The 26,512-nt window shown below is 41.0% G+C and overlaps 1 protein-coding gene and 1 pseudogene across 1 annotated transcript in view; one reads left to right on the top strand and one right to left on the bottom strand.

Moving 5' to 3' along the window:
* Positions 1 to 3,986: 3,986 nt before the first annotated feature.
* The window catches only part of PLCG2 (phospholipase C gamma 2), a 174,742-nt gene continuing 152,216 nt past the window's right edge, over positions 3,987 to 26,512 (bottom strand). The window contains exons 29-33 of the mRNA XM_036751202.1: positions 24,647 to 24,761; positions 18,964 to 19,131; positions 11,981 to 12,069; positions 6,904 to 7,088; positions 3,987 to 6,553 (exon numbers count right to left, since the gene is read on the bottom strand). Of these exons, the coding sequence (XP_036607097.1) occupies positions 6,511 to 6,553; positions 6,904 to 7,088; positions 11,981 to 12,069; positions 18,964 to 19,131; positions 24,647 to 24,761 (600 nt within the window). The 3' untranslated portion in view covers positions 3,987 to 6,510. The remainder of the gene's footprint in view (positions 6,554 to 6,903; positions 7,089 to 11,980; positions 12,070 to 18,963; positions 19,132 to 24,646; positions 24,762 to 26,512) is intronic.
* On the top strand, positions 12,103 to 13,253 carry LOC118841228 (annotated as a pseudogene).

The following is a 26,512-nucleotide window of genomic DNA, read 5'->3' as shown; positions in this document are numbered from 1 at the left end:
TTTCTCACTTGATGATCTCAATAAATGAAATTATCATCTCTATACATACCTCTACCTGTCTGAGGCACCTGGGTGACATAGCCAATCGAGTGCTGGGCCTGGAATCAAGAAGTCCTCAGTTCAAACGTGATATCAGATACTGCGTGACCTTGGGCCAGTTACTTATCCTCAAGGTCTGCCTCAGTTTCGTCAACTGTAAAGTCGAGATAATAACAGCACCTACCTCACAAGGTTTTGAGGATCCAATGAGGTATCTGTAAAGTACTTAGAACCATGCCTAAAACACAGTAGGTGTAATATAAAAACTTATTTCCTCCTTCCCTAGCCTCATATAGAATACTCCCAGATCTATATATCCAGCCCTGGACTCTTGCCTGAGCTCTGGTTTCCCATCACCAAATGCCTATTAAACATTCTGACCTGGATGTCTCATAGACATCTCAAACTCAACTGTCCAAAACAGAACTTCTCTCTCACTAACCAAATCTATCCAATCAGTTACCAAAACTTATCTGCCTTCCTGCTATATCTTAGATGGGACAGCTAGGTGGCACAGGGGATAGATGCTGGACTTGGAGTCAGGAAGACTCCTCTACATGAGTTCAAATCCGGCCTCAGATACATATTAGTTGTGTGACCCTGGGCAGGTCACTTAATCCTGTTTGCCTCAGTTTTCTCATCTGTAAAATGAGTTGGAGAGGGAAATGGCAAACCACTCCAGTATCTTTACCAAGAAAACCTCAATGGGGTCACGAAGTCAGACTCAACTGAAAAAATGACTAAACAACATTATCTTGGATACATCACCTCCTGTCCATTCACACAGTCATCACCCTAGTTCAAGCCATCACTTCTCAGCTGGACTATTTCTATAGCCTTCTAATTGGATTTCCTGCCTCAAGCCTCTCCTCACTCCAATCCATTCTCCACTCAGATACCAAAGTGATTTTCTTAAGGCATAGGCCTGACCTATGCCTTAAGAATACCTATGACCTAAATTCCAATGGCTCCGTATTTTCTAAAGGATCAAATACAAACTTCTCTATTAAATATTTAAAGCTCTTTACAACCCAGCCCCTTCCCATCTTTACAGTCTCAATATCTATTACTCATTTTCGCACAATCTATGATCTCTACAATCTAGGCATACTAGTCTACTTGCCGTTCCTCACACATGCTTTGTCTTTTGTCTTCATGCCTTTGCATAGGCTGTTCCCCCATCCCTGGAATGTTCTCTCTCCTAACTTGTGTCTGTATCTCAATCTCCAGCTTCCTTCCAGAGTCAGCTCAAGTGCTATGTCTCCCAGAAGGCCTTTCCTGTTTCTACCACCACCACCCCTGACAGTGACTTTCCCTCTTGGGCTATCTTCCGTATTTTGTAATTATCATTTTATGTGCTGATTTACATATATGTTATCTCCCCATCAGAATGTTGGCTCCTTGAGAGCAGAGACTATTTTTGTTCTCTTTGTATCCCTAATGCTTAGCATATTATATTCTTGGCACATAATAAACACTAAAGAAATGTTTGATTCTAAGTATAAGTTGTCAGTATGTGTCAGTCCCTTGCTACAGTAAGATAGCTTTCCGGAATACTTGTTGATGCCTGAAGAACACTGGAGGAGCTCACTACTTAAAAGTGAATAAACCATTGCCAAAGTGAATAACTGTCTTCTAGCTTTATGCTTTGTACATCTTGGGTCTTCATACATTAGTTTTCTATAGTAACAGGCTATGAATACTACACGGGATATTAGAGGTTTTTAAGAAAATGACCATTCCCATTTCCCTCAAAATCTTTCACCTTTAGTTTCATTCTCTCTCAAAATAAAACCAAGCATCAAGAAAATCTAGATCGCAATTAATCATCACACTAAACTTTTCTTAAAATACAACTGAGAAATTTAATCCATCACAGCATTAATATCAGCCCACTGTCAGTGAGATATCCACATATTCTTTGCTATATACACATAGGCACGTAATATTTATATAAAAATAAATTAAGCTTTAATAACAGAACACACAAGTTTACAAATGCAGCAGCTCAAAATCTAGAGAAAAGCAGGCACAATGGGATTTCTCTTCAAAATCCTAGACAGATTTCTGGGTGCTGAAAACAAGGCAGCAAATGGGGCATAATCTCTAAAAGAAGCAGTCTTGAGCCAAACCTTGAATGATCATCTAACAAATGTCTAGATGTTCAAATTCCTCAGAAATTCTGTCTGTTCTAAATCTAATTATCCATTCCTGTTGATCAAAACATGATTTCAGGGATCTCAAGACAGATAGGAAGTAAAAATGAGAGCATTCTCTCTCTATTTTATGGTTCAAGATTAAGAAGGTCCCTTAGATGCCATTTAGACATTGCCTCTCCATGCCAGAAGGAATTTTTGTGTAAGGGATTTAATTTGATTTGTCTGAGTCCTTTAGAATTGCCATAGGGTTGTGTGTGTGTGTGTGTGTGTGTGTGTGTGTGTGTGTGTGTGTGTACATATGCTGATCTTTACTGATACTTGAGCCATTCCCTCAACTATGGCAATAAAACATATTGTAAATTATTAGCAATCATTGGAACTGAAGATCTGGATAATGTAAAATCATTGACTTGGGAGTATTTTTATCCTTATATTTTAATTAAAGGGCTAAGCTCTGAAAAAAATTGTGAGTCCATCACCTTCCCAGCTACTCTCTTCCAGAGATTAAAATAACCCTATTAGTTAGTGATAAATTAATGTGTATAAAAATAATGTGTTATCTGCCCAGGTAGCTTTTTTTAAGGAATCACAGAAATAAGGACCCAAAGGAATAAATCTCTAATGGTGGAATCTGGGGCAGCTGAGTTTTCCTGGTGCCCTTCAAAAACTGAGTATCACAAAAACATGCCAATCATATTTGTGTTTATTGGTTTTGAAATTCATAAAACTTCAAAATAATAGTGAAGCCCTACTGTAAATATCTCATTCAGGAGGACCTGGGCTTGGGCTTCTCTGCTAGGACTGAACAGCATTCAGATTAAGGCAAAGGATGAGATTAAGGAGAGCCCTTGGGAGCTTGGGTGCTGTCTTGGGAGAAGGGAGTAACTCAGCGGTTTGGTTCAAAAGTCAGTTCCTAAACCTACCATCTATTGCCAGGCTGAAAAAAAAAAAGTGATATCACCAACCAAGGAGTAATTAAGCTGAAAGAAGAAAGGCAGGAAGGAAGACAGGAAGGCAGGAATCTAGAGACAACCTGAAACAAGGCCTTAACCTGAAAGGGCCAGAGTCTCCCACTGCATCCTGGGCCACTTCCAATCATCCTGATGAATGTCAGGTCACTGGACCCAGATGACTCTGGAGGAGAAGTGAGGCTGGTGACCTTGCACAGCCCTCCCTCACTCAAATCCAAGTCAACTGCCGGTCATGTCATCATTTTCCTGATGTCATGGTCCCCTTCAAGAAAGAAGGATGAACACAACCTATGAATAGTTGGAGATGCCTGAATGGGGACCCAGCCAGCTGGGTAACTCAGCTTGACCTTTCCCTCCTTCTCTCCAAAAGGAGGTCCATTTTGATGGCTGGAAGCTCCCCAGTTAACTTGGGGTTTACTGGCTAGATTGCTGGATTCCTTCCTTCCCTCCCTCCCTCCTTCCTTCCTTCCCCAATTTACTCCGAAGCTCATAGATTGGACCACAATAGGTCCCTGCCCAAGTTCCACTTAATGGCTATAATTTAGGCCCTCCTGGCTCAGAGTGAATGTCAATGGTAACTCTTTCTCTTCTGGCTAGCAACCCTTAGGGTCCTCCCCTCCTAGTTTGATTTCTATTTCTCTTTTTTCTAATTAAAGGGGCCACCCCTTGACTCACTTCTTAAAAAAACCTATTCCCTGAATGGTCATTACCTCACTCAAAGTGAGAACCTGAAAAGGCCTTAGCCTGAAAGGGACAGGGTCTCCCACTGCATCCTGGGCCATCTCCAGTTATCCTGATGAATATCAGGCCACTGCACCCAGATGGCTCTGGAGGAGAAAGTGAGGCTGGTGACCTTGCACAGCCCTCCCTCACTCAAACCAAAGTCAGCTGCAAGGCATGTCATCCTTTTCCTGATGTCATGGTCCTCTTCGGGAAAAAAAAAAATGAAGGACAAACACAATTACACCTAGAGGAAAATGTGACAAGGGAAGGAAAAAGCAAGATTTGACACATATAAACTGTGATGGGGGTAATAGGGAGTTGGGAGCAGTCCCTGAATGGCGCTTCACAGCAACATTTGGGCCAGGGCTATCCTTTTGGGCTATTTGTGGAAGCTTTTTTGACCGTATGAAATATTCTTTGCTCAGTAATCTGTAGAATTTAATATATTTGCTTCATTAACCACCCTCCCCCACCCCAGGGAATGTTCAACAAGTAATCAAGCCACATAAATCCATTCAAGCTGGCTTACACTGGATAAATCTCAAAGTTCAGTTTTAGAAAAAAATGGATTACAACTCTTTAAAAGGAGCACTGAGGGAGGAAGGTGGGTCCTTTCAGCAGTTGGTTCTGTGTAACAGTTTTACAGCAATGTAAGGCTGTGCTTTCAAAAGTGCATCTTACAAAAAGAGTTCTTTGGTTAAAGGAAGAAGAAGACGTTCTGCCCTACCTGCACCCCCAATTCCACACAAATGTGACTAACAGTTAGACTTGTGTGCTCATTGCTGTGCTCCTCCTCAGACCCATTTCATGACAATTCTTGGCAGCAGTGAAATGGGCAGGGCGATTAAAAAAAAACTTTCCTTCTCAGTCTGCGCTCAGTTCACTCTGAATGGCAACTTACTGATAAGTCCTGACTATAAGAATTCCCAAACATCATCCTTTCCTAAAATAGCTTATTAAAAATTGTCATTTGCAAAGTTTAAGAGGAAATATTCAAAATTCACCGGTGTAAGACTGAGAGGCAGCATTGTAAAGGTAGAGAGGACCAGCCTTGGAGTCAGGTAGGACCTGAGTTCAGGTCCTACTTCTCACATAGACTGGCTGTGTAATCCTGAACAAGTCACTTAACATCTGAGTCCTCTGACAATTCTCTGAGACTATAAATTTCAGAGAAGGTGATGATTTGCATTAGTGAAGGGAGGTTTCCACACCAGAGAGATACCCATGCCAATGAAATCACAATAAAAAATAAGGTTAAACATTGGCCAAACAGAGTATGAATCGAATATATACATTTTGAAATCCCAAACAATATTAAAAGAGCTTAATCATGAATCTCCCTCAGTACAAAAATCTGCAGTGACTATGGACCAAGTTTTTCCAATCTGAATTTTATAAGGAAGCACACAGGATTCTTCTCTCTTCCTTAAGGTTTCTGTTATGTTTTCATGTGCCTTTTCTGTCTTCTCACCTTCCTCACGTTACTCAACAAATGTTCAAAAAGTTTGGTAAGGCACGCTCTTGAGAAATAACCGTTTCCTAACTAACTATCTCTTGAAACAAGCAAAAGAACCAGAAAATAATCAGACTGAAGACTTTAGCAGTGATTTAGCCTTTTATGTGAGGAAGAGCTCCTCTCAGGCCACTGCCTTCAAGCAAGGACAAAGATCTACAACATGCTGTATTCTACAGCTCAGCTGGCCTTGTTCCATCACCAGGCATGCCTTTGGCCTTGAAGTTTGGAGTGCTATAAAACTACTGACGTGCAAATAACTTGAAAACCATACTTTCCTAGAGGCCCAAGCCTTCAAGGGAAGCATTAATTTGATCATCTTGTCAGTCAACAATCACTTTGAAAAAGGGAGAGAGACTTCAAAAGTTCCCTGATAGTTTAGATTGTCAGAAGGCCAGTCCCTATAATATTAAAAGCATGTAAAATTTGTATTCACATGTAAGGTGATTCGATCAATTATCCTAAGCTGCCAAGTTAAATGTCTATTGACATATGTATAAGGGCAGGCTGACTAATGGGAGTAGCAGCTGTTTCAAGAAGGGAGAGGCAAGGCTGAGACCACTGACATTGAGACAAAGAGGGAAAACTTCCTTCCCACCTCCTCACAGAAGTGAGGTACCTGAGGTAAGGAAAAATGGTGTTTCTTTTCAAATAAAAATCCTCAACCTCTAGCAAGTTGGCCACATAATGATTCTTGCTCATCTGCCACCAAAGTCATCGATTACTTGGTTCAATGAAAATCTGGGTGTTTTGGCAGAGAAGCTATCCTTGCTCAGCAAATAGAGAAAGCTAACTTATGGAGCTTTTGCTTGCCTTTATTCAGGGAGGACTGTGGTACTGGACACAGAAAACAAGCCAGGTATCTTATGTATAATTTGTACAGAATATAAATTAAAAAAGATATCAAATGGAGGAGAGAGAACAGAAAGTCACCATGGTGAATCCTGCTTGGTTCTTCTTAAGGAAATTCATCCTGATGAGAGACAGCTCTTCAGGAATGATGACTTCACAGATTTGCATCTGAAGATCTTAGTACTCTTTGTTTATCTCTCTTGTACACACACACACACACACATATACAGAGTCCCCAAACTGCAGGCTTGTTCTAGGAGTAGAATTTGCTGTTACTGACTCTCTTCTCCCTTAATCTTAAAGAAAATAAACCAAAGTCAGGAATTAGACTTAAAAATCTGTGTAGTGAGGTAACAGAGCCACAAACAGAATTTTGAAATATTCATCCACCAAACAGGAAGTTATATTGTTCATTACAGACTAACTTTCCCTCAGGAGGTGATGTTTATATTTGGAAAAGTTGTGAATGAAAGATATTTCTGGGAGTTTGTTCCTAAGGGACAGATGAGCTGAGACTAGGGGCAGAGGTGAAAAGAAACTCCCAGAAGAGCCTATGCAGATAGAAGTATAAGCACCTCCTCCTACCTGGGATCCCCAGGATAACTGAATCCTTCAAGCTAGTAGTGGGAAGTCAGTGCTGCCTTACCTCCGGTTGCATTTTTCCTGATACAGCTGCAACTGATTTTCATTGACGTTGAATTCATTCACCAGGGCATCTCTGTTGGCATTACGTAAGTTCTGATGAGTGTCATACAAGAAGAGTTGGTTATTCAGCTCCTCTTGCCGTCTTCGAAGCTGGCGACAGGAAGAATAGAGCTCTTCTTCACTTTCCTGAAAAGTAAGGTGAAGACTAGCAGACAATGAAGATGCAGGCTCATGGTCATCTGTGGAATATCAAAACTGGAAGTGATCTTCGAACTCAATTGGTCCCACCCCTTCATTTTAAAGAGGAAAAAGCTAAGGCTCAGAAAGAAAAAGCTGATTTGTCCAAGATCACCCAACTGTGTAGCAGCAAAGCCAGATCTAGAATCCAAGTCTTCCTCACTTGCAGATCAGGGTTATTTCCAATTTAAGACCACAGAGGGTCTATTTCTAACCTCTACTTTCTAATCAAAATGGCTAACAAGGGGATTGAATCATTTCATAAAATACATTTTATAAAAAACTTCACTGATTCAGATGACTTGGGGACCCAGGCAATATGAATTAATGACAAGGCTAAATTGCTAGTGATTTTTAAACAATCATAATTTATGTGCAATGACTTAGAAAAGAGCTAATCAGGTTTCTGTTTTTTAGTACATTGCTGAAATGGTCCATTATAGTATAGTTAATTCTCATTATGTAAATCATAGGTAAATAAGAGCTTATAAAGTACTTTAAAAATATTTGTTCTTGTTAGCAGTTCAAACATCATCAGGTTATCACATAATTAATTTGTTTAAGAAATGTTTCTTTATAGGTGCTACACAAAGGTAAACTTTAGCCCAGCCCGCTGTGCAGGTTATAATTAATCCCAAGTCAAGAGTGTCTGAATAAATAAGGTACAAGATAAGGACACATGACCCTGGTAAAATATTCTCCCTTATTTCTCAAGAAACTAAAGATGGAACCCCTTCAGCAATTTGCTTGTCAACAGGGCTAGAAAACACAGTCGTACTGTATGTATTATATTTGGTCAGCTAGATAAATGCTCCTTCTTAAGCACCCATCCTCCCAACTAGGTGACAGGGACAGAGGAATTACAACCAGTGAGGTACACTGCACAAGATAGAAATGTAATAAAATTTCTTTAATACTAGGCCACCAGAGGGCTCAGTGATACGGCATTGAACCTGGAAGCCTGGAAGACCTGAATTCAAATCCTATCTCAGACACTTAGGTCACACCACTTAACCTCTGTCTTCCTCAAATTTCCTCATTTGCACAACAGAGATAACAACAGCGCTTGTCTTTTGGGGTCGTTGTGGGAATGAAATGAGCTACTTGTAAAAAAACTTTGCAAAACTTAAAGGATTGCATAAATGCCAGTAGTTACTATTATTATCATCACTCATATAATCTCAAAACACAAGACTTTTTAACAGAAAGCAATAGTGTTTATTCAACACTACTCAGGACTGGAAATGTATAGCAGAACAATCTTAATCTTTCACATTATGAGTAAAATCCAGAAAAGGGAGAAAATCTATATCTGAGACAGCAAGGAAGAGGGGAGAAAATTAAGACTCTTTGTCCTTCAATGTTGCAGAAAGAATTCATTCTCACAGTGACTAAGGGCATTCACTCTAAGAACCAGGGGTATCTTCTATAATGAAATGTCATGGAGGCAGCATGATGTAAGCAAACACCTGACTTAGAGTCAAGAAACCTGGGTTCAAATCCTGCCTCTGACATTTGCTATGTGGCCTGGGTAAAGTTGTTTAAGCGCATGAGCTTCGATTTCCTTATCCTTAATACCTATAGTATATACCTCACAGGCTTATTGTGAGAACCAAATGAGATAATGCATGTTAAGCATTTCAACCTTAAAGTATTATATGTCTGCTGTCATTGCTATTATGAAACTGTAATTTTGTGAACATATAGTTGTATTTTTTATTAAGCTCTTTAAGCCTCCTGGAATAGGCGTCAGAAGACATGAGATCTTATTCTGGCTCTCCTACCAACTAGTTATGTGACTGTGGGCAAGTCACTGAACCTCTCGCACTTCAGTTCCTTCATCTATAAAATGATGGATCAGACAAGCTGATCTCTAAGACCCATTCTGGCTCTACTGATCTATTTCAAATTAGATCCCTTCAAATATCTTAAGACAGTTATCATCTCTCTTCTACAGCTTAAACAACCCCATTTCCTTTAACTTTCTTCATAAGATACGGATTTCAGTGCCCCTCCACCTCCTCATGTGCTAAGGAGACAAGGCTTTGATGAAGGTTTTTGTTGGGTGGCACAGTACATCAATTAATGCCAAAGCCACATCTGTCTGTGTCTGAATATTAAGTCTATTCAATTATCTGATTACTTGGCATGCATAACTTGAATTCAATAGACTTTTGTTGGTTATAAAGGATAAGTTTTTTAAATCATTAATATTATATCTACTATTAATTGTGAGGGTGAGGATTCTTCTGGGATTGCTTTAGCTCATCAATGTCCTTATTAAAAGATACTGCCCAGATCTGAATAAACAGAATACAAAAAGAAAAGACACTTCCTGTGATGCAGGTACTATGCCCTTAGTTAAGGTACTGTGTTTGATCCAGGTACCCTGCTCTAGCTTAAGATCATACTAGCAAGTCTTTAGCAACCACACTAACCCAGGCAAGCCGATACTCCATTAATAACACCATCCAAGTTTCTTAGCTTCCCTCATCAAGAAGGAATCAGTTTTCTCCCAAATATTTTTATCTTTTCTGACATCTACAATACTCAATGGGCATTTAAGGCCTGCACAATATGACTCCAACCTAATTTTCCAGGCTTTTTATACATTATTCTTCTTTACCAACTCTATATTCCAGCCCAATTGGCCTCCTTGCTGTTCCCTATACATAATATTCCATCTGTCATCTCTCCACCTTTATACAGGCTTTTCCCCATTCCTGGAATGCATTCATTCCTTACCTTTGCCTCTTAGAATCCCCCTCTTCCTTCAGGATTCAGCCCAAGTGCCACCTTCTATGTGAGGATTTTCCTGATCCCTCCAACTGCTAGTCCTTCTCCACCCTGAAATTACCTTGTTCTGTGTTTACTTAGTACACGTTTCATATTCACCTGTATCCCCTCGAGGGCACAGACTATTGTATTTCCTCAATGCCAAACACCAGGCCCGGCCCACAGCGAATGCTTAGTAAATGCTTATTGTCTCATTGATATCTCATTATTTAAATTGCTTAGAATTTTTCCTAGTACTTGTGGTAGTCTCCTACAACCAAGTCCTCATTTGACCAGCACTCAAGGCCCTTCACAATTCTGTCTTACACCTGACCTTCCCAACCATATTTTAAAACACTCTCCTCCCATGTCCTCATTCTGTTGCTCCACCCAAAGTGGACAAACCCACTCCCTGCCCAGCCTAGACACCTTATACTTTCCTTCCTCTCTGGTTTTGCTCATGCTGTTCCCTAAGCCTGGAATGCCCCACCTTTTCCTTCTTAGCTCCACTGCAAAGTTAGCAAAAGGATCCCAGCTATGATCATAGTACAATAACACTAAATCTGCCACTATGAGGAATGTTCTATATAAGTTTATTTACCACATAATTGAAGCATACACCTTTAAGTACAGACTGTTTATTTCGTTTTTAAAAACAGTATTTCTAAATGGAAATAATTCTATTACATCATCTTCTGTATCCTTAAACAAAGAATGCTAAACATGATATAAACCTTTCCTGATGACTCATTAGGGGTCATCAGTATGAATATTAGTTATTATCCTCAGCCTATATAATAAGAGGCCCTTAATTTCATGAAGTATACAGGGCAACTCTCACCCTCATTCCTCCCCACTTCCCCCCACTAAATAGCCCTAGGCTCCTGGGATTATTCAGTTCTTGTTTGTGATTTTGCTATCTTTTTTTTTTTTAGCCCAGTCACTGTGCCTGCTGTTAGCACATCCCTCACCCTCACCCTCACTCTCACCTCTCATCTAATTTGTTATTTCTAATCTTCTTTGGCCTGGGAAACCAGATAACAAAGCTTGTCAGAATTATGTTTAAAGTAAAAATAAATAGGCTCTGAGTGTAGTGCATAGACCAGGGGTTCTTAACCTTTTGGGTATCATGGACCTCTGGCTTTCTGGTAAAGCCTTTCTGGTAAATCCCTTCTTAGAATGATGCTTTTAAATGCATAAAATACACAGGATTACAAAGGAAACCAATCATGTTGAAATACAGCTTATCAATTGTTTTTTAAAATAAATTCCCAGGCTAAGAAGTCCTGGCATAGAGTTTGACAACTCATTTAACTGCTCAAAGGCCTTTTTTCTTTTAAAAAAAAAAATCCTTCCTTGTAGATATGCAGGCTGCGAGCTTCTTGTGGTACACAGTACTCGAGTGCAGCTTGAACCAGGATAAAATGTAATTGGAAAATAATAAATAAAAAGAATAAATAAAAATACAATAAAATATAGATAATACTGCATTTTAAACCAAGTCAACATGTGGCCCACCAGGATCTTTATCTAGTTTAGTGGCCCCTGTTTCTATTTGAATTTGACACCAATGGTTGCCTGTGTAATTGGCAAATATATGAGGTGTTTCTATAATAGCTGACACATAGAACTTTACAATTTACAAAAACCTTTACATGTGATATCACATTATAATATAAACCAGCTGCTATAGCCAGCCGAGTAAAACAGTAGGACTCAGAATTGGAAGGGATGGCAGCAGTCACCTAGCAGTCCAACTGCTCATCTTTAAACACTCTTGGGAAGAATCCAAGAATCTTGGTCAACAATCCGTGGCCTTTCAGGTTTTTTTTCTCCTACTACCAGACTCCTAGTAGAAGAAGGCTGAAAGAAGGAAGTACAAGGACCCACCAATGAACCTACAGCTGAAGGCATCTAGTCCTTTACTTGTTCAGAGAACCGACCCTGCGTTCAATGCTTCAAATCCCCTCAGTCAGTGAAGCTCACCAGAGGATAGTGGCCGGGGTCATTCTGTGCACACATTCTGATCCCCCCACAGAGAAAGAGCCAAATGGGACTATACTCACCAAGACAGGACGCATCTCACAGAAAACCAGGAGGGAGGCCAGTTCGATATCTTCACTGTAACCGTTTTTAAGAGGAACTGATCTAAACCCTGGGGTACAAGAATCAAACAAACACAAAAAATATGGATATTAAGGGCCTTTGCTCTGGAGGACAAGCAAGAGTCACACGTGGTTATCTCCAAGAACTGGGGATTCGGTGCCCTCTGTGTGGTACCTGCATGAGAGGCCTTCTTGCCCTTTTTCAAATACAACAGATTCAGTTCAAACATAATTTCTACTATCCTGATACTTCAAGGAATAAAGGCTGAGAAAATGTGCCTTTGTTGGCATCCTGGCACAGCAGAAGGATAGGGGAATAGCAGTTAACCAAGGCACTAAGAACTAAGAACCAAAAAGGAAAAAAAAGAAGACTGTAATGATTACTAAATATTACAAAGTCAATTATAAAGAACAGTAGCGGGGGGCACACTCATAGAAGGAGCGAGCCTCTGGGCAAGCTGTAACTGCCCCGTGGCTTTGCTAACCCAGACCCATTGGTTCTTCTCTGAAACAATGTAGCACATTGGTACCAAGTATGGACAGGATTATTTGACTGGATAAAACCCAACCATGGAGCTGGAATCCAGAGGGTAAATTGAGTGATAATCCATGAAAACTATAGTGGAAGCACCTGTCAAAACAACATTGCATTGATAAAATTGAAAAAAAAACCAAACCAAGGCCACATGTGAGCTGGTGAATACTACCCCTGCCTGTGTCCCCTGGTCTCAGTATTTCTTCAACCCTGGTGATAAGTGCTTTGTTTCTGGCTTAGGACGAAATGAAGTGGAAAAAAATATTTTTAAGCTCAAATGGGGTGAAGTCCAGCTGATAGGCAACTGTTCTAAATATTATTCAAATTGCTTTTTTGAGAAGGAAATGATATGTGCAGGAACAGATGATGGTTCTACAGATGCCTGTAAAGGAGATTCTGGAGGGCCCTTAGTCTGTATGAATTCCAACAATGTGTCTTATGTTTGGGGCACTGTGAGCTGGGGTGAAAATTGTGGAAAACCTGAATTCCCTAGTGTTTACACCAAAGTGTCCAACTATTTTGACTGTATTAGTTATCACATGGGAAGGCCTCTTATTTCTCAATATAATGTAGGATGGTGTGGCTTCCTTGTCTTCTATTACAGTCAGAATTCCCACTTTAAACTAAATAAGACAATATATAATTACTAACTTTTAAAGACAAAAAAAAACTTTCAAAAACCATAAAAACATTTCAAAACTATGTTTTATAGTTATTTTTTTCTGTTCCTTATATGATTTTGTGCCTGGATAAATGCTGTACTTAAAAGTTTACTGAAACACTCTCAAAATAAATACTTCTGACAAGCAAAAAAAAATAGTAGAGGTGGTTTGTTTCTTATTTTGTTCCATCTGCTGTCAGCAGGTCTAAAGAGACAATGAAAGACCCAGCCTGTAGGCAGGACTACTATATCCCAAAGGACAAGGGAGTTTCTCTCTCATTTTTAAAGATTGCCATGGAAGGGAATTTATAACTTTCCTAAGAGATTCATACCACTGGTGATCAAGCTTGTTGAAAATTTTCTTCTTATGTTCAAGCTAAATCTTTCCCACTCAAATTCTGTTTTACATAAGGTAGTGGAAAGAAATAAGAAAAACAATTCCTGGAGGTGGATTATTTCTGATCTGAAAAAAAACAGAAGGGAGGGTAAAAGGAATACACTAGTATAGAAAGGATAAATGGAATAGAACTTGCCAATTCTCATAACTGGGGTATGTAAGAAGAAAAAACAAACCTGGAGAAAGGGGTAAGGAAGTGGGTATCAGATGAACCTCAGTCTTACCTGAATGGACAAAAGAGGGTTGAAAACACACACACACACAGACATGTTTTGGTATAGAAATATATCAAACTTGGGGCAGCTTGGTGGCACAGTGAGTAGAGCACGGGCCCTGGAATCAGGAGGACCTGAGTTCAAATCTGGCCTCAGACACTGGACACACTAGCTGTGTGACCTTGGGCAAGTCACTTAACCCCAACTGCCCTGCCTTCCCCCCCTCAAAAAAAAAGAAATATATCAAACTCAAAAAGGAAAGAAATGGATATTTAAGGTGGGAGGAGGCATTAAGAAAGAGGATAATATCGTGAAGGGAAGCAAAATGAACTTCCTAATCTTGAAGACAGCAAAAAGAGGGGAAAATTAGAATATAAAGGGATGTCTAACATTTCTTCTTACACAACTGGGGTCTAGCTAAACAAACTGTGGTATACAAATTCAGTGGAATATTATAGTATTAAGAAATTACAAAAGAAATTATTTCAGAGAATCCTGGATGATTTGAAATGATCCTGAATGAAATGAGAAGAAGCAGGAAAAGAATTTATATACATGGATAGCAGCAACACTTAAGAAAAAAAAAAAGCTGGGGCAGCTAGGTGGTGCAGTGGATAGAGCACCAGCCCTGGAGCCTCAGATACTTACTATTTACTTAACCTCAATTACCTCCCAAAGAAAAAAAGTTGAAAGACTTAATTCTGATGAAAGCAGTAACCAACTATGTCTCCAGAGGACTTATGATGAAGCATGTTATCCCAATAAGAGAAGTGATGTGGGAACAAGGTGCTGAAACATACATCTTTTTTTCCCAGTGTGTGGATATGTTTTGCTTCACTACACTTAGTGGTTACGAGGGTTTTTCTTTCCTTTTTTTCCTCTTAATTTTTAATTGGGGAGAGAATGAGGAAGAGAGAAAATGTTATTAATAGTGACACCCAAAAAAAGAACCACTGAAATATTTTTTAACTGCACAGAAGAGAATGGAAGGAAATTAGAAGGAAGTATAGATAAGCAAGACAGTTCTGAAAGTAACCTGGAGACTTTACTACATTCTTTTTTCCCCAAAGCAAGCAATGAGAAATGAAACTCCCGTTTTCATAGAGAATCCTTTTTGTATTTTGCTGTGTATGTGGAAGTACTGGGGAGGAGGAACTCAAGGTCATAATAAAAATAATTTACATTTTAAATGCTATAGAGTGAAGAGCACTAGATTTGGAGTTGGAGGCACTGAGTTTGAGTCCCAGTTCTGCTACTTACTACCTGTCTCTGAGCAAAGCTCTTAACCTCTCTTGACTTTAGTTTCCTCATTTTTAAAATAAGTAGTTTGGCCTAGATGATTCCTAAATTTGCTATACAAAAGTCTAGGTCTTGTGATTCTATATTCAAACTTATTTCCCCTTACGCCTAAAGACCAAGAATGAGTAACAACTAGGTAACTGCCCCATGCAAGTGAATTTTTCAAATGCTTTTAGTTCAATTTAAGCACCTCTATTTCTGGAAGTTGTGGGAAGTAGGGGGTGGTGCTGGTGCTCCTGAAGTCTGGCCATGAAAGAGGCATACAACATGTGGCTCAGGTTACTCTGAAGCCCAGAGGGTGCCAGCTATTAAATGACTTAGTACATTCCACCCAAAGCAGAGGAGACGAAAAGGACTATTTCTCCAAAGTTATTATCTCTAAGTAAAGTAATCCAAGTTTCTATATTAACCTTTCCACACTGGTCTTCCTCTTCAGCCCTGAAATAATTTTGATGGCTCATCTCTGAATCCTCTTGAAGGTCTTGTCTAATTTTGGCCCAAAGGGAAATATTCAATAATGAAAAATAATGATGGGCATGAAATTCACAAGAAACAACTTGCCATTAAAAATCGACAGCATAGGTAGGGACTATTTTGCACGACTCTTTCAATCCCAGGGTTCCCCTTGCCCACTGGGCCATTATACTAAAGGTGAGGAGGCATGGTCTGCTTTTTATAAGAAATGAAATAAATGCAGTTGGATGAGTCTGCAGTAATCCCATGTAAAGGCATCTAGCCAATGAGAGGCACTGTCACACAAAAAAGGAATCTGCTTCTGGCACAGATGTCCTGGCAAGAAAGACAACAGTACATACTGTTGCTAAAAGGGAAATGAAAAGTGCTTCCAAAGTCAAGCCTCATTGATTTGGACTAACTGGGGAGAAGGCCAATCTGGATCAGGAAAACGTTTCAATTACAGGAATTGTTTTAAATGCCATTTTATTACTTTCAAGTACATACAGTCAGATGACTGAAGCTAACCAGGGGTTGTTGCCAAGTAGCATTTCTTTGGGACTTACCCTACTCATGGACAGTGAAGTAATTTTTAATTAGAATATAAATAAACAGATTCCTCTAACGTTGAAAAAACCAGCAAAAAACCTAAGCATTGGCCATGAATTCTTCCTTGGAATATCCTTTTCATAGATAGTACATTAGGAAAACCTTAGTCAAGACTATGTCTAAGAGAAATTCCCTAATAGGTTTGAATTTGAATCCATGAGATTTGTTTATTTAGGAAAAGAGTTTAGACAACATTGGAGCTTTATTACATGAGAAGTACACAGGAACCAGGACCCAAATCAAACCTCTGCTATGCCAGGAGTCTCCAATAACCTTCAGAGATGCAATTCCAGTCTTTGTGGAGGCAAAGGGCAGAATAAAGTCAGTCTATGGTTTTTCTCTTGAATGTATAGTAGGCCAAGGGAGGGCAGTAGGATACCAACCTCACAGAGAATTCCTATATTACATCTAAGCATAGGTTGTCTATTGACATAGCTTGCTCCACATGGCCCAGTTATACCAGACATTCATTCAATACTCAATAAACATTTATTGCATGCCAAGGCACTGGGGATAGAAGGACAAAGAAGAAGCATTCCCTGCTTTCAAGGAGACTACATTCTACTGGATAAATATAACATACATCCAGAAGGGTACACACAAAATGTGTACAATGTGAATACAAAGGAACTGAGTGACAAGGTGGCAGTACTAAAACCTGGCGGAATTGCGAAAGGGTTCTTGTGTCAGGAGTGGTACCTGAGCTGAACAACTGGAAAAAAAGGATCGAAATCGAGTTCAACTATCAGCCCAGGAAGGCGAAAGGGAAATACAGAAAAACTGCTTTTAATTTTTCATAGTAAAACAAACCTGTAAGAAATGGGAGGAGGAGTTTTGTTTCCACAGAACTAAAGGTGTGCTTCCCCGCCCTCCCCCACCCCAGCTTTAGCAGAGACCAAGCCTCAAGGTTGGTCAGGTGAGAGGTCAGAGGCTTGTATGCATGTGCATGCTTTTTGAGAAGGCAGTCTGGGGAATTAGAGAGGCCAAACTCACTTGAACCAGTTCAAGCTTATCTAGGGTCTGGTCTTGGTCAAGAATCCAGGCCTACTGATTTGCATAATTTGCATATGTTAAAGAGGGAAAGTAGGGGAAGTAAAAGAATATAGTTTAATCCTAAACTAAGACAAGGAAAATCTAATTAATTTCACTTTCGCTTCTGTATCCTTATTATCCTATTTATATAAACGGTATAACCTAGGAAAACTATGTAAAAAACAAAGACTGTAAACTAACCATAACTCTAGCAGGAGTGGAGGGAATGGTTACCCCTGCTCCTGCAGCTGTATCAGTATGAGTGTTCCTGTGAGTACTACACCCACTCTCCCGGGGAGCATAATAAAATGCCTTCCTCTGCCCACTCTGGTCTTGAGTTCTTTGGGTGAGAAAGGGCAAGTCACATGGATTTTCCTAAGGTCAAGTGAAGGGAAGCAATAGGCAGCAGAAGCTCAATGGCCTTACTCCTGGATCTTGTCTTGGGGTGTCCTGTGATCCCTGCTGCTGTGTTAAGAGGGCTACCACTCCGGGTTCCCTTAGGGAACACTGTGGTCTGCACAGCCTTCTTAAGGGGACATCACTTGGGACTTCTGGCCCTGTTTCGGGAGCCTTGTGATCTTACTGCCGTCCTAAGAGGCCATCACTTGGGTCCTCCTAGGGTCTGACCCCTAGGAGGCTCTGTGATCCCCACAGATTAAGGGGTGGCTACCACTTGGTCTTCCTCTGGGAGTCCTGTGATCTGTACAGCCTTCCCTAGGGATTATCACAGGGTTCTTCCTCAGGACTTCGGCCCTGCCTAGAAAGTCCAATGATCCCCAAAGCCACTTGTGTTCTCACAGTTTGGGGAAGTCCAGTGATCCCCAAAACCACGTTTCTCACAAACCTAATCATGATGGTCTGAACATGGCACTCAAAAAGTTCTAGTGGTTCCCTCTTGCTTCTTGGATCAAGTACAAACTTCATCGTTTGGCATGTACAGCCTTTCACATTCTTTCTTCTACCAGCTTTTCCAGGCTTTACCACATATTACTCTCCCTTATGAACTCCATGGTGACCCCTGCCATCCATGGTATCCATTTTCCACCTCAATGCCTGTGTACAGGCTGTCTTCCCTTCCTACCCTCACCCCTACACATGGGACACACTTCCTCCTCACCTCTGACTTCTAGAATCTCTAGCTTCTTTTGAGGTGGAACTCACATGAGGCCCATCTTTATCCTTCCAGTTGCTAGTGGCCTCCCCCTTTCAAAATGTTTTGCATTTCCTTATCTGTTGTTCCCCTCCCCCAATAGAGAATGTAAACTCCTTGAGGACAGGAACTGTTAAGCTTGTCTTTGATCCCTGTGCCTGGTATATAGCAGAGACTTAAGACTGATTGTTCAATGTTTAAAAAAATGCTTTAAAATGTGCTCAATGGAAATGCTTGTTTTATTCCACAAATTAAAAATACAATTAAATGAAAATTAAAATGAATGGTGCCAAGCCAGCAATTATCCAGTTATAGAATTTCTCTGCAAAGTATTCCACTTGCTTTCAGCCTGGAAAAGGGTTTGTAGGTACGGTGAAGAGGTGAGGTGAATATCCTAATACAAGGACTTGTAATTATGTTCCTCATTAGGAAAATGTTAAAAGGTCCCAGGAGTCAGCAAGCAAGATAACTCTCCTTTGAGCCTCTAAGGCAGAAATTCAACCTAACAGAAAGACATGCTGATCTATGCCCAAAGTGAGATAAGATAGTCTGATGACAGCCCATACATAGCTGTTTAATCAAAATGACTTTACCTGATTTGATTCCTTTAATGGGATAAGTGGCATGTGCCAGAAAGTTGGGATCGCTGAACATATCCTCCTCATAAACAACAAAACGTAGAAATGCGAGATTTGGGTCATAAATTTCAAATGTCACTTTTTCCTGAGTAGACGCCCAGACTGGACTCAGGCCATTATCATCTGGAATAGAACCAAAGCTCATAAGAGAGATTGTACTTCCACACCCATCTGGCCAAGACATTCACTCCACAGAAGTTATCTATTTAGGTGCTTGAAAAATACCTTGATACCCAAAGGAGGCACTACAGGTTTAAAGCAATATAAAAACTCCACAAAAACCCTGCACTTCCAGGATTTCCATAGCCCATAAAGCATTGGATTTTCCCTCTTTCCTTGCCCAAGGTTTTCCCAGGTGAGGAAAGGTTTCAATTTTTGAAGCCTCACAGCTTCAGTTCAAGACCATAGATACATGGTGTATCTGTGCTCTTATCAACCCCTCCACCCCCACCCCCACCCCCAACCTTGTCCTCTCTCCCCTCCCTGCTGCCAATGTAAGTTCCTTGAGGGAGGAGACTATTTCCTCTTTCTCTTTGTATCCCAGCCCCTACCATACCGCTTGGCACATAGTAGGCTCTCAATGAATACATGTTAAATTGAATAGCATTGAGTTCCTACTACGTACAATGTATTTTCCTTGGCATGTAGAATACAAAGATAAAGCAAGATGCAGCCCCTGCCCCAAAGAATGAGATAAATACACACGTTACTAAATTAAGTTACAAGAGCTTTGGAGAGAACCAATGAATGAAAAGAGGCTCAAGGAAGGAGGGAAAGCTAGGTAGCCCAGTAGAGAGAGCGCTATACCAGGAGTCAGGAAGATGAATTCAAATCTGCCATCAGACACTTAATAATAACAATGACAACTTACTGTATGCCAGGTACTACGCTAAGCACCTGACAAACATCGCCTTTATGCTCTTATTAGACCCACTTTACAGATGGGGAAACTGAGGCAAACAGGTTAAGTGACTCGATCAGGGTCACACAGCTATTAAGTGTCTGGGGCCGGTATTCCTGATTCCAGGCCCAGAGCTCTATCCACTGCCTAGCTGCATGACCCTGGGTGAGTCACTTCACCTGTTTGTTTCAGTTTCCTCAACTGTAAAAAGGGAATAATAAGAACACCTACCTCCTAAGGTGAGGATGAAACTGGTAAAAGTGCTTAGCACAGCGCCTGCACATAGTAGGTGCTTAACACATGCTTATTCCCATCCTTACTTGAAGAAGGAGGCAGCATCTGATCGGGGCCTTGAAGAAAAGAGAAAGTAGTCCTTCCCCTCTTCCTCCCTCTCCCCCTCCTCTGACCCCAGGGCTAAAGGGATGAACATACCTCCATGGACAACTCCCTTAGTATTACTGTCCACTAGAGCTGCCAAGGGGGGTGGGAGGGAAGGCAGGGAGGAATGGGAGATTAAGGGGTGAAAGGGATGGAGAAGGCTGAGGACAAGTCTGGAAATGTTGAGAACATAATAAGAGAGGAACAATGAAGATCAGGTGGCAGAATGAGTGGAGGAATAAACAAATGAATGGACAGATGAATGAAAGAGCAATTACTGCGTACCAAACCCTATGCCAAAGGCTAGATTTACCTGCTCTCAGGGGGTTCACACTCCAACTGTTGGGGACTGTGAAAAATATTATACTATTTTATATCATTTTTAATTTCAACTAGACCCAGAGCCTGAATTAATGAGTAACTGGAAGAAGATCCAGGACCTGGGCTTCTTTATTCTCTAAAAGTTTGCTCAGGAAATACCCTTACCTCTGTCAACAAGACCAGATTAGACTGACCTAAGGACATTCTTACCCCTGTTAGCCATTAAAGGATGAGACCCTAACCCCAAGAGAGACTACCTCGATTAATATTAACTGACCTTTGTCAACATTCTTTACAACCCTATTCCATTAAGGAAAATCCTCTTCTTGTATCATGGTTAAACATACATGGGGGTCATAAAAAATGAGGTAACACAGGCTTGCTGGGTCTGCTAAAATAACGTATATAAGTTTTCTCATTCCTTTGTTCAGACAGCCAGAGCTTATGCTCTGACTCCTTGTATGTACAAGTAAGCTAGCTTAGCTTTGCTTTAAGGGAAAAATAATAAACGACATGGATTTTTCTATCACCTAGCTCTGTTGTTTCCTTCAACCAAATTTTCAGTTTTAACAGGACATAGTTTGGGGGTTTCTAAATGGGTCTGGAAAAGTTCATGGGAGGGCACATAGTCATCCCAGTCCCCACCCCCACCACTCCTGGAGCCTAGATACAATGGACCCCTGGGCCACCCCACCCAGCATTCTGTCTCAGACCAGGACAATGTGGGATCAGAACAGTCATGCTCAGCTTTGCCTGGGGGCCTAGTCACATTTTCTTCTTATTCCCCAACCACGGTTAACTCAGCGAGGGACCTCATGACTGAATTTATGGAAATGTCCTTTCTGACCTAAAGACCAAAGGATTGGGTTTCATATTTCAGTTATATTTCCTCAGGACCACAACCCATGCTCTTTCTTCTACTCATGACTACACGTGCTTCCTTTTCCCCCATTCATTCAAATCTTTTCAGAAGGAGGTGGGATTTGGGCTCAGCCTCAAAGGATAAACAAGATTTGAACAAACAAGTAGGAAAGGTGGTAGAAAGCGCTCTGGAGTTTAAATCAAAGGACCCAAATTCAAATCTTGGCTCTACAACTTAGACAGCAATGAGTTGCCGAAAGAGTTTCTTCACCACCTTATGTTTTCGACAAGAGGGTTGGATTGGATGATATCTGAGGTCTCTTCCAGCTCTACGATTTTATAAACCTCTGAGGACTTGATGAACATTTCAAGTGGGTACCACAGCAAGTTCAGAAAGTTGAAGGAAGCTACTTCATTGCATGACCATAGTTGAAATAATGAGCCTGACTCTCTGGCCTACAGGTCAGAAAAGAGTCATCCTTCCTCCTTCCTTAAGCAGCCTGGCGTGAAATCTCTCCTTTTCACTCTGATAATAATTGGTCTGTACTATTCATGTGGCAATTAATAACATAGTGTCTTCTAACATCTCTGCCACCACTTCCTCATCCTGCCATTTCAATCTTGTTATTTAACTTTCCACATGTTAGTATCTGACCTCCCCAACTAGACTGTGAGGTTCGTGAAGGCAGTGACTGGGCCACACTACCAAGTATAAGGAGATGGTCAATAAATATTAGTTGATTTTAACTGACATTGCAAAGTTATAACAGGTGTTGTAGTAGATAGAACAAAAGGCCTCGGAGTAAAGGTCTGAGTTTAAAATCTGCCTCCAATAACCACTAGCCGGGTGACCTGGGTAAGTCATTTAACCTTTCTGCCTCAGTTTCCTCATCTGCCATCAGTAAAATGAGGATAATAATAGTACCTACCTCAGGCAGCTACGTGGCACAACGGATAGAGTGTCAGGCTTGGAGTCGGGAAAACCTGAGTTCAAATGTGACCTCAGACACTTACTAACTGTGTGACCCTGGGCAAGTTACTTTACCCTGTTTGCCTCAGTTCCCTCATCTGTAAATTGAGCTGGAGAAGGAAATGGCGAACCACTCCAGTGTCTTTGCCAAGAACCGCACCGCCCCCCCATAAAAGGGGTCATGAAGACTCAGACGTGACTGTAACAACTCAACAGCAACACTTCATGGGGTTGTTGTGAAGGTCAAGTGAGTTAACAGATAAAGCATTTCGCAAACCAGAAAGTGCTATATAAATGACACCCACTATCATCATTAATATGATTATTACCAATACCAATAATGAAAGCCACATGAGCCCAGAGTCAATTATATACCACCCTACTAGGGAAGGCACACCTAAAAGCAATTCAAATATAAACTAAGCCAGGAAGAAATGTTGGTTTTAATAGCCATTGTCAGGGTCCCTGCTGCTCGACTGGTCCTTTCGTTTCCCCCTGAACGATTACTAGCTCATGAGAGGGAAAGAATGTCCTCAAAAGCATCTGCAGGGGACACAGACCCTTGTTTGAGGCCCAAATCTGCTCGCAGATGTGATTCTGCCTCCAGACCCTGATACTGAAGGCTCCTAGATGAACAGGGATGATCTGTGAACCCCAGGAGATCTGCCCTAATTAAGTCAAGTTCCTCAAAGGCTCCAAGGTTTGTCTCTTGAGCCGTCCAAGATTAAAGGCTGCATTCATCAGGGGAACCCTATGGAAACAACAGTCTTCTACAGAGTTCACTTAACCTGTGTGACTCTGAGGACTGCCTCAGGTTTAAAGACACGGATGGGACTGCTGGCTACAGAGGAGTTGGCTTCTATTTAGCACAGGAGGAAAGAATATCTCACAGCAGAGGTCCAGGCACTGCAGACCCATATCCTCCAGCCCATGGTACAACTCCAGTTCACACAGGCAGTGTTTACCCCACTTCTGTACCCCAGGAGAGGTAAGTGCCCAGTCTACCAATCAGGAAAGTCCCGTGAGACAATAGCACAACTTCTGAATGGTTTTTTGGGCCAGAAAGCCAAAGAGACACAGAGCTGAGACCACCAGACTTCCTACCATGTCAGGTGCCAATATACTTGCTAATTATCACAAGTGACAAAAGTGCTGGATCTGGGGACAGGAAAATATGGGTTCAAAGCCAGCTTAATAGCTATGTAACTCTGGGACAGTCATTCAACCTCTGTCAGCCTCAGTTTCCTCCTCTGAAAATGGGAATAATAATAGCATCTACCTCACAGGGTTGTTTTGAATGTCAATAATAATAATATATCTGAACCTCAAAGTGCTAAATAAATGTGTGCCATTATTATTAGCTGCTTGGATCAATCTCATGCTGAATAAGCACGAGGCCTCAATCATAAACATATTTTTAAAGTGCTTCAAAGATCCATGGCAGAAGGAAATTGCCAACCAACAGATCCAGTGACTGTGAGCTCCTTGAGAGCAGAGACTGGTTGTTTTTGCCTTCCTTTGTATCATCAGTGCTTAGCACAGGGCCTGGCATATCAAAGACACTTAACAGATAATTGTTGACTGACTGACTGGCTATGGCAAGTCCTCAGGTCCCTCTGGAACAATGTCTGTGCATTACAGCTGTGAACATTAAAGAAACAAAATCTCAGACAAGAATGAGCCCACTTTTCTCAGAGACTCTCTCCGGGACAATCTGGCCTGGTCGAGTTCACTAGGCCATTGCTGGTCTCAGTTAATACCTACAGACTGAAAACAACTGCATGTTCAGAGTGTGAAGCCCAAAAGTCATGTGAGTCATATGATGATAACGAAATATCCATTTTTCCTTCTGTGTACAAACTCAAAAAGTTGGCGTGCACACACCTTGCAATCGTTGGCACCTGTTTTGGATGATTTAAAAAGGCAGCCAGGTGGTGCAGTGGATAGAACACTGGGCTTGGAATCAGGAAGACTCATCTTCGTGAGTTCAAATCTGGCCTCAGACACTTCCTAGCTGTGTGACCCTGGGCAAGTCATTAAACCCTGTTTGCCTCAGCTTCCTCATCTGTAAAATGAGCTGGAGAAGAAAAAGGCAAACCATTCCGTCTTTGCCAAGAAAACCCCAAATGGAGTCACAAAGAGTTGGAGATGACTAAAACGACTCAACAACATGATTTAAAAGAAAGGAAGCTTATTAACATACTTACTCACTACAGTCGTCTTGAATTTGTTATTATCATACTCGGTCCCACAAATTTCCACCTCTATAAATGGACAGGCAATGCTTCGGCCAAGCTTGGGTAGATGGCGGGCCCCCAGGACCTAGGACACAAAGGCCATCAGTCACTCCCGTACCCCCTCCCCCTAGTGTATTCTACATTCTTCAGGGCACCAACTGCAACTAGCAGGTGTTCATATGAATGTGGAAAGCTCTGCCACACCTGGGGAAACCACTCTTTTCTTTGATGTATAGGGAACGATGATATGACTTCATCTGATTCTAACGTGCCACGGACTTTCCACTGAAACCATTCTTCCCAAAGATCCCATCTCTGCGGTGGCTTGTGGGAAGAGCAGATTAGACATCTAGGTATTTCGCCGGCAGCTGCTTGTCAGCTTGGACAGCCCTTCATCTTTAGAACATCAACATAGATGCCAGACTGCTCTCAACAGCTTATTCCTTGTGGGGAGGGTGGCTAGGAAAATTCCTGTGTGCTGGAAAGTTTTACTTTTGTTATTCAGTTGTTTCAGTCATATTCAACTCTTCATGACCCCTGTAATGTTAATGGAATAGAAAGATCTTCCCTGTCTAGTAACAGGCTAATATGACCACAATGTGTTCAATCACAATGTTTTGCTGCTTTAAAACTCCAGCTCACAGCTGTGATGCATCCTGAGTCACATGGAACCCATTGGGGGAGGAACATGCTTAAAGGGAAAGCTTGCTTATGGGGAGGCTTGCTTGCTTGCTTGCTTGAAGGCTTTCACACCTTTTGGTAATTAAGCACTGAAGCACAAGGGTTGTGATGCCTTCTGGCTCTGAGAAGTTATATATATATATATATATATATCTATATCTATATCTATATCTATATCTATATCTATATATATACATATATATCTATATATATACATATATATATATATATATATATATATATATATATATATATATATATATATATATTTGCTTTGGGGCTCACTCATGAGAAGAATAGTCATGTGATTTGGCCAGACAAGACTCTGGATAGCCATTAAGGAGTCCCCCGGGCTTTGAAAACCCAGATGTTGGTGCTTTCCTCTCTAGTTAACTATGTATGTATTGCTTTGATCAGACAGTTAGAAGCCCTGTCTGTTGATCTGTGCTAATTTCTCAGACAGTTGGAAGCCCTGTCTGTTGGTCTTTATGCTAATTTCTCTGCTTATATTTTCTCTGACGTTCAGGGTGACGACCCTCCCCCTGAACTGGTGAATGTCATTAAAAGTAGGATTGTTAACCCCTTTAAAAGCTATTTTTCCTTTAGAAGCAGATCAGAGAACCTCTGCTAGCAAACCATCCTGAGTATGCTAGGGGGCTTGTTCTTACAACCCCATTTGGGGTTTTCTTAGCAGAGATACTGGAGTAGTTTGCCATGGCTCATCTTACAGATGAGGAACTGAGACAAAGAGGGTAAATGACTTGCCCAGAGTCACACAGCTACCTGAAGGTCAAATTTGAACTCAGGTCTTCCTGACTCCAAGCCCAATGCTCTCTCTACTGTGCCACCTAACTGTCCAAGTTGTTACTGGTTATTTGTATTTATGAAGGGAAAAAAGGGACAAAAGGAGCATGTGTCCAGGGTACAAGGCTGCCAGGTATCAAATGGCTCCTCCATTTATCTGCTGTTCATGTCTTATCTCTATTTTGAAACCTACTGCTCTGTAACAGAGAGTAGAAAAGCTTCAGAGCCTCACTGCTCACTCCAGTTGTAGGAAGGTGAATATGTGTGTATATGCATATACTCAGGCACTTGGGAGTGCCACAAATTCAAGGACAGAAAGGGAAGAATGTAGCATTTCTTCTGTATTTGGTC

Source organism: Trichosurus vulpecula, chromosome 3 (genome assembly GCF_011100635.1).
Source record: "Trichosurus vulpecula isolate mTriVul1 chromosome 3, mTriVul1.pri, whole genome shotgun sequence".
NCBI classification, from domain to species: Eukaryota; Metazoa; Chordata; class Mammalia; order Diprotodontia; family Phalangeridae; genus Trichosurus; species Trichosurus vulpecula.
The sequence above is the reverse complement of the archived record's forward strand: the minus strand, read 5'-3'. Positions and strand labels throughout refer to the sequence as shown.